The sequence below is a fragment of the Drosophila obscura genome, unplaced genomic scaffold (assembly GCF_018151105.1).
Source record: "Drosophila obscura isolate BZ-5 IFL unplaced genomic scaffold, ASM1815110v1 contig_1, whole genome shotgun sequence".
Classification (NCBI taxonomy): Eukaryota; Metazoa; Arthropoda; class Insecta; order Diptera; family Drosophilidae; genus Drosophila; species Drosophila obscura.
Window position 1 is genome coordinate 8,788,071 of NW_024542679.1, and position 14,824 is coordinate 8,802,894.

General features: G+C 43.5%; 5 protein-coding genes across 8 annotated transcripts; 1 reads left to right on the forward strand and 4 right to left on the reverse strand.

Moving 5' to 3' along the window:
- The first annotated feature begins 1,975 nt into the window (after positions 1–1,975).
- On the forward strand, positions 1,976–3,304 carry LOC111070493 (brachyurin). Its single transcript, XM_022361084.2, has one exon. It carries the CDS (start codon positions 2,110–2,112, stop codon positions 3,052–3,054), a length of 945 nt encoding a protein of 314 aa, XP_022216776.2. The 5' UTR covers positions 1,976–2,109; the 3' UTR covers positions 3,055–3,304.
- A 1,019-nt stretch (positions 3,305–4,323) lies between these two features.
- On the reverse strand, positions 4,324–8,305 carry LOC111070497 (adenylate kinase isoenzyme 1). Of its 2 annotated transcripts, XM_022361091.2 has the most exons (5): positions 7,927–8,305; positions 5,948–6,031; positions 5,587–5,709; positions 5,136–5,513; positions 4,324–5,077 (listed from the first exon to the last, which is right to left on the reverse strand). In XM_022361091.2, the coding sequence occupies exons 1-5, from the start codon at positions 7,927–7,929 to the stop codon at positions 4,979–4,981; spliced, it is 687 nt and encodes a 228-aa protein (XP_022216783.1). In that variant the 5' UTR covers positions 7,930–8,305; the 3' UTR covers positions 4,324–4,978. The 2 variants fall into 2 exon arrangements, with proteins under 2 accessions (XP_022216783.1, XP_022216784.1); XM_022361092.2 differs by lacking the exon at positions 5,948–6,031 and having other exon boundaries at positions 7,927–8,295.
- On the reverse strand, positions 8,050–9,155 carry LOC111070498 (adenylate kinase isoenzyme 1-like). Its single transcript, XM_022361093.2, has 4 exons — positions 9,055–9,155; positions 8,867–8,986; positions 8,664–8,806; positions 8,050–8,595 (listed from the first exon to the last, which is right to left on the reverse strand). The coding sequence occupies exons 1-4, from the start codon at positions 9,055–9,057 to the stop codon at positions 8,349–8,351; spliced, it is 513 nt and encodes a 170-aa protein (XP_022216785.1). The 5' UTR covers positions 9,058–9,155; the 3' UTR covers positions 8,050–8,348.
- Positions 9,092–10,638, reverse strand: LOC111070496 (tRNA-splicing endonuclease subunit Sen54). Of its 3 annotated transcripts, none has more exons than XM_022361087.2 (5): positions 10,535–10,638; positions 10,367–10,482; positions 10,125–10,312; positions 9,242–10,068; positions 9,092–9,180 (listed from the first exon to the last, which is right to left on the reverse strand). In XM_022361087.2, the coding sequence occupies exons 1-4, from the start codon at positions 10,573–10,575 to the stop codon at positions 9,280–9,282; spliced, it is 1,134 nt and encodes a 377-aa protein (XP_022216779.2). In that variant the 5' UTR covers positions 10,576–10,638; the 3' UTR covers positions 9,092–9,180; positions 9,242–9,279. The 3 variants fall into 3 exon arrangements, with proteins under 3 accessions (XP_022216779.2, XP_022216780.2, XP_022216782.1); XM_022361088.2 differs by lacking the exon at positions 9,092–9,180 and having other exon boundaries at positions 9,409–9,496; positions 9,556–10,068; XM_022361090.2 differs by lacking the exon at positions 9,092–9,180 and having other exon boundaries at positions 9,982–10,068; positions 10,129–10,312.
- A 1,880-nt stretch (positions 10,639–12,518) lies between these two features.
- LOC111070478 (differentially expressed in FDCP 8 homolog) lies at positions 12,519–14,130 on the reverse strand. Its single transcript, XM_022361047.2, has 2 exons — positions 13,419–14,130; positions 12,519–13,351 (listed from the first exon to the last, which is right to left on the reverse strand). The coding sequence occupies exons 1-2, from the start codon at positions 14,128–14,130 to the stop codon at positions 12,642–12,644; spliced, it is 1,422 nt and encodes a 473-aa protein (XP_022216739.2). The 3' UTR covers positions 12,519–12,641.
- Positions 14,131–14,824: the final 694 nt, after the last annotated feature.

Genomic DNA, 14,824 nt, shown 5'->3' on the forward strand with positions numbered 1-14,824 from the left:
CTGCTCATTTGCATTAATTTACATATCGTATGCCATTCCCGGTCGAGATATTCAGATTTGAGATCGAATAAATCTTGCCGGTTCTTGCAGTAATATAAACGTATGTAGCTGAATCGCTGAAAAATGAAATATGCATTCAGTTTGGCCACTAAAACGTAAATTGGTTCGAAAAGCTGAAAGCTTAATTTTTATTGAACCATTTTGATGGATGTGAACCTGTTCCATAAACTTTGATGATGTGCTGAAAACTAATTGGAAGATTAGATGGCTCAACCTGCCGGAATAATAAAGAGACACCACCCAGAACGGGAAGCTATACTCGTGGTGGACCGGACACGTGCTCTCCATGGCATTTCAGGGACGGGCCCGAAAAGTTCACGTTCAGCGCTTTTGTATAATGCATTTTCACACCTTTATGTCCAATTAATTTTATTAGTGTTTGGTATTTATACATTTTCACCTGCGAATTGGCAATGTAAACATACCCATCAATTTGGTTCTTTAGTGAAATCTACGAGTCCGGGATGCTCTATCAAGGTGTACAGCATGTGGAACTGCCTTGACTACATTTCGCACATCCCTGCCCAGTCCCTGCTTCAGTCGAAAACAAAGCCATTTCGTCAGAGATTCTTGCAAGTCGACTGCTAATTGGTAAATAAAGTTAATGCGTTTGACAATCCCCAGGTGTTGTTCATCAACAAAATTCCATGTTGGCGCCACACTAATTAACTCCCATGTTCAAATATCTGTATCTGTATCTGTTTTCGATCTGCGGTTTTTTAATTTTTATTTTTTGATTTAGTTTGACAGACAAGAGGAAAATTTAAGGAAAACCACCTTAGAACGGGATGAAAACAATACCACTGATTGAGTCAACATTGTTGTTATTCCTATCTGGAACGTCATCTACATAATAAAATGTTTATAATAAACAGACAACGAATCTTGATTCATCACAGTTCGACTTAAATTGGCCCGAAAGTTTCGCTGGAAATTAGCAGCATTTTTGGACTTTGAGGCGTAAATGAATAACTTATTAATACAAATTCTTATGGCGCCAGTGAATCAAAAAAAAAAAAAACCTATCTGGAGTCCCCGTTGTTTACAGGCCGCGCCACACCGAAAATGTATGTGAGAAGAGAAGAAGAATATGCAATAAAGATGCGCAAAAGCAACTTTCAAAAAAAATTCCACCTTTTCATTTGAATGAAACATTTTCAACTGAACAGAATAAAATAAAATCGTATAGAACAGACCAGACCAGAGGAAAAAGACAAACAAAACTAGTCTTTTAATCAGAATTCCAAAATTGTTTATACATAATTAAAATCGTATATGTCACCCCAATTCACTTCTCCGACAGGGGCTGGGTCTGGACCAGAGCTTAGGTGTCCGCTCAGCTGGAATACCTGTTCTATTGTCGGTCTATTGTCTAACATTTTCTCTTTCCATTTCATAATTTGATTTCGCTCTCCAGCGTACACATCTTGCGCAGTTCAAAGAGCAGACTCTGATATTTTTGGGAATAGTCGAAATCAGAGCAACGCCATTTCACTTCCGTTTCCCCATTTAGGCATCAGGGATTGCAGTTCAAAATTTTGAACTTTGCTGTCGCGCGCTCACAGCTAGGCAATCATTGGCGTAGTATCAGCATGTACATACATATATAAATACATATGTATTTATACACAAAGTGTTCGCCTTAAACGAGATTTTACGACCTGTTGGCTGTCATAATAACAAGCTACTGAAGAGGAGTCTCCCAGTCCCCCAGGCCCCCAGGCAAAGCAGAAGAGAGCGGAGCGGCTTTAGCGAATACTAAACACTCGCAGCGACAGAGGCGGAGATAAATTTGAGAGTGCCGGGGAGACGCAACTGGCCGCCCCAGACCCCAGAAAACCGGCAAAAATATTTCGCTGAGCGGCGACGTATAAAATATCACGACTCCGTCAGAACGGATTTAGATTGAAGCGAACGTTCAAAGCGCGCAGATCCACAAACCACAAACCACAACGGAAGCAACCAAGTGACAAAATTTTGATTATTGCGGTCCCAAAAAGAATTAGAAGAAAGATCAGTGACAAGTGCAACAGAAAAGAAAACAGAGAAATGGCAGCCAAAACAATGCCTCTGCTCCGTCCCCACACCGTACTGGGCCTCGGCCTAATTGTGCTCCTCATGTGGGAGCCAGCCCCCAGCACAGGCTACGCCATCGGCCAGTCCAAGTTCGGAAAGATCGAAAAGTTCCCCTACCAAGTGATGCTGATAGGAAAGCAGCTGTGGCGCAAGCGCATTCTGTGCGGCGGCACATTGCTGGACAGGCGTTGGATACTCACTGCCGGCCACTGCACCATGGGAGTGACCCACTATGATGTGTACCTGGGCACAAAGAGCGTGGAGGATACGGAACAGTTGGGAGGACTGGTGATCCGATCAAACAAATTCATCGTCCACGAGCTTTTCAATCCGGAAACGGCTGCCAATGACATCGCTCTGGTCAAGCTGCCAATGGATGTGGCCTTTACAGCGCGCATCCAGGCAGCCTCGTTGCCGAGCAGACAGCGGCACGACCAGTACACGGGCATGAGCGTGGTGGCCAGCGGATGGGGCGCCATGGTGGAGATGTCCAACTCGGACTCGATGCAGTACACCGAGCTTAAGGTGATCTCGAATGAGGAGTGCGCACAGGAGTACGATGTGGTTACGTCTGGTGTGATGTGCGCCAAGGGCCTGAAAGACGAGACCGTGTGCACAGGCGATTCCGGTGGCCCCCTGGTGCTCAAGAACACCCAAGTGGTTGTGGGCATTACCAGCTTTGGTCCAGCCGATGGCTGCGAAACCAATATTCCCGGAGGCTTCACCAGAGTCACACACTATTTGGACTGGATTGAGAGTAAGACTGGTGGTCTCACTGCACCACAGCGGGTCCCCTCAACTCAGCATTATGTCCGGCCACAGCAACAGTTGCAGCATACGCAGCAGCATCCGCAGCAGAATCCGCAGCAGCATCCGCAGCAGCATCAGCATCTGTATAGTGATGACAATCTCATTTAGGATGAGTACGTCTAGCCGTAACCCCCCTTTGACTGAATCTTTATAGCTTTATCTTGAAAGAATTCTCTAATCGTGTGATATATGTCTAAATACTCCCCTTCAGTTAGCTAATGTCTCCATCAAAATTTGTACATTGTTCTTAGCTTTAACTATTTAAACATCTATATATTTATTTTAATTGTAAGGCTGGAGCAAATGACAGCTCCAAATGAAAAACAAAACCCCACTGAAATGTGGTCTCCAAACAAAAAGAAAGCATACAAATGCGATGCAAAATATAAAGAAATTGTATATGAAAATAAAAAACAAAAATCCAAACAACAAACAACAATATCAGAAAACCTGCTTGAGCTCTTCTTTCTTGTCTGTTTAGTCATGATGATTTTTTGTGGAATTGGAATTCCCGAACTCGGAGATCGCGTCCAGCGATAATCGTCCGATAAAAACTTTTACGTCGTCGCCATGTGATAATTTCTGATCAGTTAACTGTTTCGCCACTATACACCCAGGGGTATCTGTCTGTAACTTTATTCTTTCAATGCTGCTGCTGCTGCCTTCTACATAATTCACGAAACGAACAATTATTAGGCATGCTGCCGATTCTGTTGCGCCGCCTCTGCCTGTCGCCAACCACTTCGTTTACATAAATATCTATGTTGACTTTGCGCTCGACTCGATCACTAAGAACACGAACTCGACGAAGCCCACTCCAGTTCAGTGCGGAGGGGAACACTCCACATGATGACGCTCGACTGCTCCACATGGTATTTAGTTCCGTGATAAAAGACAGATGATTCGGTTCCTACCAGTTTCGAAGAAGAACAGATATTGCCGATTCTTGATACGATTTTACTCTTGCTGTTTGTTGGACTATTATTGATTTGCCAAAAATTATGTCAGATCTATTTTGCATTTAACACTCAAAATTCGTGACGCAAACATTCGTCAGCATACAACTTAAAATTTATAAACAATCGATATCATCTTGATTGAAATATATAACCCACTTCTAATTGAACATGGCTCGCATAATTGCCTGACCCGACCGATTCGATAAACATACGCCAGATTTCAAAACAATTCGATCATTTGCTCGACGATCTACATTTGTATTTAACTTCTGACTAACGCTGCGCTGCTAATGCAATAAACGTTTTGCGAGTCCAGCTCATTTGAGTTCCCATGTGTCATAAACAAATATATAAATCTGCGAAGATTTTAAAGGGAAATACCCATACGCTATCCCATAAACAAACAAAATTTAACGAGTCGTTTTAAGTACTTTATGGCACTCTTGTAATTAATAAATCTTGCAGTACAATTTGTTTCGTTTCTCTCCCACAACATTTAGAAACTAAAACTGGTTTAGTTGGTGTAGAATGAAGTTGTACTTTTTAATTTGTATCATTTAAGCACGTGGCTCTCACACTCGCATTCAAGGCGAATTTGTTTCGAATGTTTTCCTTTCGAACAACCTGTGCCCTTGGTGCTTTCAGTTAAGGCTTATAAATATTTAATCAGAGGCTAGCTCACGGAAAGCGACTAACATTCGTGTAAAGGTATATTTGCATTTCGCTCATTAATTTAACAAAAATATGTACTAGCATTTCGATTAAGAATTGTGATTCTGGAATAATGAATTAAAAGGTAAATTCATTTTGAAACTATCATTTTCCGCATCGCATGTAAATCATGGACTAAATCTTGAATTAATGTGTAAATTTATTTAGAGCATTAGATCAACCATTTCTCGCATGCGATTAATGGGATAACATGACATTCATTTAAAAACTAATAAATTTGGTGCCTCGCTTTCACTGTTGCAGATTTGTGAGATTTCTTTGAGTTTAGCGTTAAAAAGTGCGTATAAATTTTTGGCTGTATTGCTAACTTTGGTACTGTTTCTTAATAAGAGTGCTCCCCACTAGCACTGAACGGCTGATTTCGCCTTCTTCTTGAGCACACAGTCGATGGCCTGGACAACCTCCTGGAAGATGTCATCAACATCACGCTCGGCATTGATCTGTGGATAAGCGAAAGTTATTTAATAAAAGTTGATGCACGTTTGCCTTAGAACCTGCCGTCAGGGTTTTGTCTCCGTATAGCTCCAGAATGGCGCTTGTATTCAGCTTGAAAGTCTGCAGACGCGTCCTAATGGTTTGTTCATTGTCATCGGCCCTTTTCACAGCAGCTGCAGCGGCACGCGCCATTATACGCTTCAGCATGGTGTCTTCAGAGCAATCGAAGTACAAGGCCAGATCGGCGGGACCAATACGCTCCTCAAAGGCAACGCCCTGGTTCTTCTCACGCGGATATCCATCGATGAGAAAGCCCTTCGAGCTACCCTTGGCCCGGCTGATAGCATCGTTCAGCAGCGAAAGGACCTCGTCGTTGGACACCAAGCCGCCCCTGCTCATGACTTCCTGCAGTTGACGACCCTTGTCCGATCCTGAAGCCACCTGAAAATGTTAAATCGCAATTAAATTTCACAATTTCACATTGCACTATGGAAGATTTTTCGAGCAACATTACCTCATTGCGCAACAAGTCGCCGCTGCTCAGATGTGTGAATCCGTATTTCTCCACAATCTTAGCACACTGAGTGCCTTTGCCGCAGCCGGGACCGCCCAATATCCAGATAATGGGGATTTCAGACTGCAAAAGTGGGATACAGGTTAGACGGGACCAACACACAGACTCGAGTAACATCTACAATTAGCTAAGTTAGTGTTTACTTAGACGCAAGCTTAGTTCAGTTAGGGAGCAGGGGGGGGTCTTAAAAGGTTGGTCTTGAAGCGGCGGCCACACAGTACATTGTACATGCCATACATCAAATAAACCTAGTAGAAGATTACGTTGCCCGTCAGTCTGCCTTGTGACTGGGGCTACTTACAGCGGCTTGAGCCTTTCGGAGCTCCTCTGCTTTGAGCTTCTCCTGGGCCTCCTTCTTCATGGCCATTTGGTGACACATAAATAACTACACAATCGAGACAGTTGTTGGGGATGGTTAGATATCTCAATGTTTCAGTGTTATTGAGCTACATATATCTGAGATGTTTTCGCTTTGTTAAAATTTAGTTATTAGTATTCTGGGAACTTTGCCAACAGAAAATTTACCTCAAATGTTTGCCGACAATAAACTTCCTAGCTATAGAAACAGGCATGCCACCAGGCACAACATCCATACATGTGCATCCCATGAACACCCCTCTTTATATACGAGTTCGAGGGCGAGAACTAATAAACTGTATATTCCCACATGACATTGATCTTGAGCAGAAGGCTTTGGGTACGAGGGGCCGAACGAGCACAGAGCTCACCGCTCCCAGCCATCCATAGCACGTCGAAGATCTCATTCTCATTCAGCGCAATTGGCACCTCTCTCCAGCCCCAAGCAATTGTATTTATGATAGTTTAATTTCAACGAAAAAATCTCAATTACTGTAAACAATTGAGTCGCTTTTTTTGCGGCTCGTGACTCCATTGCGTGTGTAGGTGGTTCGTGTGCTTTTATCCACTGCTTGTGGATGTGGATCGGATCCCCCGCTGACATTCGCCTGTTCCGCATTGTCGCACCCCAGCAAAAACTTGGGGAAAGGGGCAATTCACCAGACAAACAGAATGAATGAATTCTGGCAGCTTTGATGATGCGCAGGTTGTTCTATAGCACCTTTTGGTTGATGTTGTTGTTCGGAGCATACATACATACATTTTGTTTTCGTATTCTTTTTTTGCTCTGATCTCCTGGCTTTTCTTTTAGCACATTTTCTACGCATCTTAATTGTTGCGTGTGAAAATTTATGATTCTCAATCGGATTTACGTAATTTCGTTATATTTTTAGTAGTTCAGTGACTTTTCAATGTCATTCTCAAGAGTCCGCAACTAGGGCGTTCCGTGTCCAGCGTTAATATTTCAACACTGACCTCTAAACACACTTGTGCATTACGTACAAATATTCGTATGAACAGTTGTTAAAGTTCCCGCATTGAAACTGCCAATTATAACAAAACTATTATTTAAGTTAGACCACACATGCGCTCTGGTCAAACGGAACTGCAAAACTATCCAGCTAGTGGAGAGGAATTTTTTGGGAAGCCAACTTTTGCTCTTTCAATCCAAAGATTGCTGCTGTTTTTATTGTAATTAATTTAATCATTCCATCCGTCGCGACTGAATCCAAACCGGCATGACTGTCTAGTTCGGGTAGCGTCAATAAACACATTTAACTGCTCTGGCGATGATGCTGGAGACTGGAGACATGCTAATGAATCAAGCTCCGCCAGAAATTCCTGAGTATCGAGCAACTGGTCATAAATATATGCAAATTTATAGGAATTTGACGTCAAAATTCAGTGTGTTTGGAATGTGAAATTTCGGCTTTTTACCGCGATCGATCCAGCCATTTGAGTTGCTAATTTGTTAGTTGTTTGTGTTTGTGTGCTTTGGGGGAATTTCACAGGCACGTAATCGTCGCTATTAGCCGAGTCTCTATTTATACCAGATCAGCGGTGAACAGCTGATGGAGCCTCTAAGCTGTGAGTAGAAAACGTAGCATCGGATGCGATGCAATGCGGACTATGTGTAAGAGTACGTGTACTCCCCCCGATGGCAATTGCAGCGACTTGCAAGGTCAAGTGCACAAATGCAAGTGTCGTGGAAGTGGCTCAAGGTCGAGTCGTATATGCAATCCCTAAACTCTCGCTCTCGCTGTTCGACCGGGAGGGGAAGTAAACAAAATTCGAAAGGAAAGAAAATCTGATATAAGTGGCATACAAATAAAAATAAATCGGAGCAAAGCAAAAAAAATCCAAACAAATGTGCGCGGGGATACGAGTACAGTCACACTAGCACACACTCTCTCTCTCACTCACCATTGTGATGTATACGAGATATATGCGTTGCTTCTGAGGGACTTTCGTAGAACAAATCGCGAACTTTTCGGTAGTTTAAGAGCCGTCGTTGGACTTTCTTGGCTAGCCTTGTTCCTTGTTGTCGTTGTTGTTGTGGATTTGCTCAGCGCCAAGTTATTCGATTTCTCCGCCCGACGATTTTCCAACACCCTCACTCGATGCAGCGTATGTTGCGAGTGACTGAATGAAAAGGCTTTCGGCTAACGGTTTCAGTACGCGTAGACGAGGCGTTGACGCAAGCTTTCGCTGTGAGCTTTTCGTGTTCCGTGTGCTTTCTGCTGTTGGTGTGCTGTGGAGCTAAAGTTGTATTTGTTCCGATTTGATTTGAATGTCTATGGCTATGGTGCTGTATTTGAATTCCAAGCAACTTGAATTTTGAGGCTCTAGCGTCCGATTGAGATTTGGGGCCCTCGGTTCTTCACCAGTGTCTCCATGTTGGGAACTAGGTCCTCGAACACTTCATTGGCATCCCGCTCGGCATTGATTTGCATCGTTATGTTCGAATATTTTTGTAGCACTGCCTTGGGTTCTTTCTTATTGGTATCACCTTGCACATCCAACGCAATGATCATAGTAGGCGGCCCAAGACGATCCTCCAATACCTTGGCTTCGGCCTCGTTGTGCGGATAGCTATAAATATGCGCATGCAGTATAAATTAATAGAGGGATATTACATCATATGGAGACCAATATTTTACCCATCGATTAAAAAGCCCTTTATTCCGCCCCGTTGGCCCATGATTAGCTTTTCCACCAGCGGCACTATATCGGCCAAGGGTACTTCCTTGCCATCTTTACGTATTGCTTCGAACTTTTTGCCATCTGCACTCTTAGCCTCAATCTGGTGAAGATAAAAATGTCTCAACTTGTATTGCTATTGCGATTGTCTGATTTGTGTCACCTCTTTGTCCACCATGGCGCTGGGATTGATGTGTGTAAAGCCATATTTCTCCACAATTTTTTGTACTTGGACGTCTTTGCCGCTGTTCGGGCCGCCAATTATCCAAATTATTGGTGCGTTCTGAAATAACACATATGACAACAGATAAGTGGCCAATAACTCTCCTCCCCTCCCCATATTATGCTTACCATTTCCGGGAGCAAATTTTGTGCAGGCCAAAATTCTAAACAGTATAAACAATAAACTAATTTTCTTCGAATGTTTTGACAGAACTTCTCCTGTCAGCACTTTGTGGCACAAAAAGTAATTGGCAACTACAACAGTTTAGGCGCATTAGGCAATTTTTGAGGCGCATATAAAAATAATTAGACGTACATTTTATTGAGGTAGCACATCCGCAGAATCCGACATCATCAACTAATATAGTACAAGAAGGCCTGTATCTGTTTCGATTCGCTAACGGACACGACGAGCAGTGGCGCTGTATGGAGCTGTTGACGCTGGCTCTGGGCAATCTCACTGTGTGTGGGAAACAGCGCATCGGGCGGGAGAATCATGACGTTGAAAGTGGGTGTTTTCGGCGTGCGCTTTTTGAAACCTTCATTATGAAGATACAAGTCAAATGATATCCTGCGGGAAGGTAGAATTGTATCATCAACGGCTGGGTAATCTCTGTTTTTAAGCTGCACAATATCGAATTTGTTAAAGACACTCTTGAATCTGGCAAAGGTCGCTTCTGTCTTTGGCAGCTCTACCAGGCTCTTGGCCGTCGATAGACATGCTTTCTTGCAGCCAGGATCGCCGTTCGACACTGTATTTGCTTTTCGCTTTCGTGTGTCAAATTTGAAGTCGATCGGTTCTCCGCAATTCTCATTCTCTTTGATATTTGGCCACACGATTAGCTGTTTGATATCTTCCATACGTTTCTCCACAATCGCATAGAGCGGTGAAGCTCTGATATGTGAAGCTACTGGGATATTCCCAGTCCTCTCCTCCAGCAGAGCCCAGATGCAATCTGCTCTAGTTACTGCTTCTGTTGTTGGCTGATGGCGCTTGTGCCTAACCACTATGTAACCAGCGCGAGACATCGTTGAATAAACCAAGTAATTGCTGAACTTTTCGCTCTCCAGTTCTCCAAGCAGCAAGACATAGGCCTGCTCCACTGAAACATTCACGCCATGGTACTCCAGCTGCAGGCGACCCTGGAATTGGTTTCCGTGTAAATAAAAATCGATACGGAATAATATATATTACCCACCAACTCTAGAAGGAACAAGGCCTCGTAGTATTCCAAATATTGTTTACCCTGCACGCTGTATCCGAAGCTCTCGAATTTGCCATCTTTGCGTAAAATTGCCGCTGCTTGCTGTTCTTCATCCCAAGTGGCCAGAGCCCTCCCCCCGAGCCGTTCAATGCGTGGCACTGACAGTTGAGCTCGCAGATTAGCTGAAGTAGCATTAACATTATATTTAACTGATTTACATCAACAATACAACTTACCAAGAGCCGTGGTAATTTCCTCGAGTTCAGCTGCACTTCCCTCATTCTGTGTGCGCTTCAGGCCACCGCACGGGGCTTCAATCTCCAAATGGCGGTGCTTAATAAGTTGCTCGCCACTGACATTCGAAGAATTTATTAATTGCCTTGAAGATTTCATTCATTAATTACCTTAAAAATGTGTTTGTTGGATTAATTTCAACCAATTCCATTTTGCACCAGTGTGACCATTTGTGTCCATTTTACAATTATTTGAGCCCGATACTATCACGATAGTATCGACTGTTTTTTTTTCAAAACATTCAACGTTGATATTCCTCGAATTTGAAATTCCGTTTAATATTACTAGCTAGCTGGAACTCTCAGCCCTAAACAAATAGTTTTATCCGATAGATACATAAATTTTGTTGAGGATTGGCTAGTTTTCAGAACTATTTTTCATTGGATTGTTTACATATTAAGGTTCAAACAAAAGCGGCCAAAGCATAAAACGTAAATGTTGACTAAATGTGACGTCAGTGTTGCTGGTCAACCAAGTTTCTTTTATGCGTATGTACTTTTGTATACCTTATTTCTTTTAATTGGTGTTAAATGTTTTGTTCCAAGCTCCATTGAAACATTATTTATGATTTTATCCTAGATTAGCATTATTAATAAGCGGAAATCAACATTTGTACATAATACGATGTTACTTACATACATACATACATATACATATGTACATATAAGTATGCCAGGTAGTAATACCATAGTATAGTGTTTTTGTATTGCTTTAGCAGTAACATGGACGGAAGCTACATATATATGTACATTATATATTGTATAGTTTATTAAAAAATCAAAAAATACAATTTATATGTGTGGTTTAATAGGAGTGGGCGGGAGGCCCAGAATATTCGATAAGGACTTTATTAAGGATCTAAAAGCCATGGAACGCACAGATCGGGCTGCACAATGAATAGACTTGAGAAGTCCTTGAAAAGGAATCTAAAAAATTATGATTTTTTCCCGTTCACGGGTAGGCGTCGCACGCCCCGATCGGACGAGAAACAGCGGACTTATAGCGATTTAAAGGCAATATCCTTATTGTCCTTGAAGCGAAACGATGGGGGTAATCCTGCCGATTACGAGGATACTTATCACATCCAGATCGGATGAAAAATGACAGAGAAAAGTAAGTATTTAAGACTGGGGGGAATATCCTTGATCCTTGGTCCTTTATAAGGACTTCACAAAATCGAGGATTTTCTTCCGATCACGAGGACACGTACCACGTCCTGATCGGTCGATAAATAACGGAGTTCAAGCGATTTAAATAACGCTAAAATTATTTAGCTTTTGAGCCTAATAGTTTCAAAAAGTTAGTTCCAGCATTGGCCGTCGTTAATCATGGGGGCGCTAGTGTGCAAACAAAATTAATTGTTGCACAGTTGCGCCCCCATGGCCAACAACGGTCACTGCTGGAACTAAAGTATGGTAGTTCCAGCAATAGCCGTACAATACTGGGGGCGCCACTGTGTAAATAAAAAATTTTGTTGTTGCACAGTGGCGCCCCCATAATGAGCGACGGCCACTGTTGGAACTAAATTATTATAGTTCCAAAAATAGCCGTTAATAACTGGGGGCGCCACTGAGTAAATCAAAATTTTTTGTTGTTGCACAGTAGCGCCCCCATAATGAGCGACGGCGACAGATGGAACTAAAGTATGGTAGTTCCAAAAATCACCGTTCATTGTTGGGGGCGCCACTGTGCAAAAACAAAATTTTATTTGCACAGTGGTGCCCCCATTTTTGAGCGGCGAAATCTGGAACTACCATACATTCATTATTCAGCATTATTTAAAATGCGTATAACTCTGCCATTTCCAGTCCGATCTGGGCGTGTTACGCCTCCTCGTGATCGGGAGAAAGCCCCACATCGTTTGACGTCAAGGACAATAATAATATCCTGGAATCGTTATAAATCCTTTATCCCTTCGCCATTTTTCGTTTGATTAGGGCGGGCCACGCCTCCATGTGTCCGCCATAGCCGATGGACAGTTTGGATCCTAACAATCCTGGAAAAGTTGGTCCTTCGAGGATTTGCCCCTATTTAGCCGAGATATCAGTCAGCTTTTGTCATTAAAAAGAGTTTTTTGTTTTTTTTTTTAATTTTTATTAAATTTTTACAGGATAAGGATCACAATAATAGCAATAGTAATATATTTTGTAGTTACATCTTATGTACATACGATTCACATATTAAAAGACTTGAAACAGACACATGCTATGCAAGCGACTACTCCTCCACATCCGGATGACCCTCAGGCACATCTTTGGCCTCTTCCGTGCTCGTCATTCGATCGAGCTGCAGCCGGCGCTCCTGGATGCGGACACACTTCGGACATATCATGTTCTTGCGCGTGAGGCACACTCTGTGGTAAATGGAGTTGCATTGGTCGCACTTGATGCAGCCGTCGTCGAAGGGGAAGATGACCTCGTTGTTACTGCAAATCTCACAAATGTACGCCTTGGCCAGGCACATGTCGCAGGACCGAATGTGGTCACCGAATGCTTTGAAGACCCCCTGCAGGAACTCCGTCAAGGCGCCGGACTCCACTTGAGTGAGGTCGCTAAGCGAGTAGAACTCATTGGACTGGGCCAAATGGCGCCTGCCGGCCATCTGCTGCTCCACCAGCTTATGTTCCATGGCCAGCTTGCAGGCAGCCAGGTAGTGGCGCATGTGAACGAGATTTTGGCGCAGCTTCTTTACGGCACAGAGCTTCTCGACGAACACAAACAGCTTGGGATTATCCTCCTCCAGGCGTATGAGGGCTCTGTCCAGGAACAATCGAATCTCCTGCAGAGCTGCACGAGACACTCGTCGGGGAGAGAAGTCCCAGTTGTGGATTATGCGGGCAGGCACGAAGCAATTGTCGTTCCAGTTGCACGAGGGGCAGTAGTAGAGGCCACTGTAGTCGCACAGCCGTGGCTCAATCCAGGAGCTCTCTGAAAGAATGATGCGAAATCAGAATCAGAATTTGAATCCATGCGCCAACTCGTCAGAGCCACTCACTCAAGTTCAGCAGAGTTTCGCACTCGGCACACTTGTAATTTTGGGCAGCCAGGCCTATCTCGGGGCAGATCTCCGATATGGGGTGCTGTCGCTCCGAGACCAGAACGTGGGCACACACCCTCTTGACGTTGTCGATGCACTTCTGGTGCACCAAGTAGCCGCAGTCGCTGCATACGTACGAGGCCTGCACCACACTCCAAATTATCGTCGTGCAGTGGTCGCAGTAGAAGCGTTTGGCGGCGTCCTGAAGCCGATTCTTTCTGCCGTGCGGGTGGTGCGGAACAAAGTGGTGACCCACCACGGCCTTGATGGCATTCATGACCACCACATCCGAGGCCAGAGCCTGGGCCTCCTCCAGCTCCTGCAGCGAGTAGCGAAGATCAACTAAATGGCGCACCAGCCAGCGTCTCTCCTCGCTGCACTCTTCGCTAAGCAGCACCAGATCGCGACAGTGTGCGATGGCTGCATTCAAATCCTGGATGTTGGCATCGGACGTGAAGATCAGGCGCCATTGTTCCTTCACCAGCGACGCTGGTATGGGAAGTGCCTTGTATTCCCCCTGTGGAGCACTCTCCTCGGACGCAGATCCAACTGTTGCAGTGGGCGTGGACGAACGGGTGGACGCCTGCGAGTGCAGGTAGTTGGACGCCGTGCTGGCGCTCTCGTTTATAAAGTTGGCGACTGTTCCTGGAACGTCCCGCCAGGAGCTCATCTTGGACACAAACAAACAACAAAAACAGACAAAGCAAAAAATAACTTAACCCACTATTTAAGCAGTGAAAAATCTTCAATTAAGCTACGCAAAAAAATACAGTTTGTGAATGCTCTTTATAGCTCTATTATCCTCTGTACTTACGAAACAAAAATGTGCATGATATCTTTCGCCTGAACTGCGCTAAAATTATTCAAGTATCATAAATTTCGTGGGAATATATAATTACCCCCGTGGTCGACAATGGGCTAACGTCTGTTTCAGTTGATCGGAAATCATATTTGACGATTTTGATATTCGGTTTAATATTACGAGCTAGTTAATACTCTCAACGCTAAGTATATAATTTTATCTGATTGATGAATAATTGACCGCAAGATTGGCTAGTTTTCACAACACTTTTTTTATTGGATTGTTTCAAAAAAATAGGTTTCTAGTCACTTGCATTGGATTTCTAAAAAAAAACGCTAGAGGTCATATGAGCCAAAATGTCAGCACTGGTGCGATGTTTATCTCTAACGATACTTCTCCTCATCAAACTCAAGCGAGTTGGCAGGGCATGAACGATGAACGGAATTTTAAAATTTGAACTTCAAATAAGAAAGGTAATGTAAATCCGGCTTCCAGAAAATCGTCTTAATCTCAAATGAATATGATGATATTTAGATATGGATTTAAAACAAGTGCTGCTCTC

Bases quoted from the DNA above. Each gene is read 5' to 3' on its own strand.
- LOC111070478 (XM_022361047.2), bottom strand. From the start codon at position 14,130: ATGAGCTCCTGGCGGGACGTTCCAGGAACAGTCGCCAACTTTATAAAC. The intron at 13,352-13,418 runs GTGAGTGGCTCT...TCATTCTTTCAG, and splicing joins CGAAACTCTGCTGAACTTGA to AGAGCTCCTGGATTGAGCCA.
- LOC111070497 (XM_022361091.2), bottom strand. The intron at 5,710-5,947 runs GTAAGTAGCCCC...CCACTTTTGCAG, and splicing joins TCCGAAAGGCTCAAGCCGCT to TCTGAAATCCCCATTATCTG. The intron at 5,078-5,135 runs GCAGGTTCTAAG...GCTTATCCACAG, and splicing joins ACGGAGACAAAACCCTGACG to ATCAATGCCGAGCGTGATGT.
- LOC111070493 (XM_022361084.2), top strand. From the start codon at position 2,110: ATGGCAGCCAAAACAATGCCTCTGCTCCGTCCCCACACCGTACTGGGC.
- LOC111070496 (XM_022361087.2), bottom strand. From the start codon at position 10,575: ATGGAATTGGTTGAAATTAATCCAACAAACACATTTTTAAG. The intron at 10,313-10,366 runs GTAAGTTGTATT...ATGCTACTTCAG, and splicing joins GGAAATTACCACGGCTCTTG to CTAATCTGCGAGCTCAACTG. The intron at 10,069-10,124 runs GTGGGTAATATA...AACCAATTCCAG, and splicing joins CCTTGTTCCTTCTAGAGTTG to GGTCGCCTGCAGCTGGAGTA.
- LOC111070498 (XM_022361093.2), bottom strand. The intron at 8,807-8,866 runs GTGACACAAATC...TATCTTCACCAG, and splicing joins GCGCCATGGTGGACAAAGAG to ATTGAGGCTAAGAGTGCAGA. The intron at 8,596-8,663 runs GTAAAATATTGG...GCATATTTATAG, and splicing joins AAGGGCTTTTTAATCGATGG to CTATCCGCACAACGAGGCCG.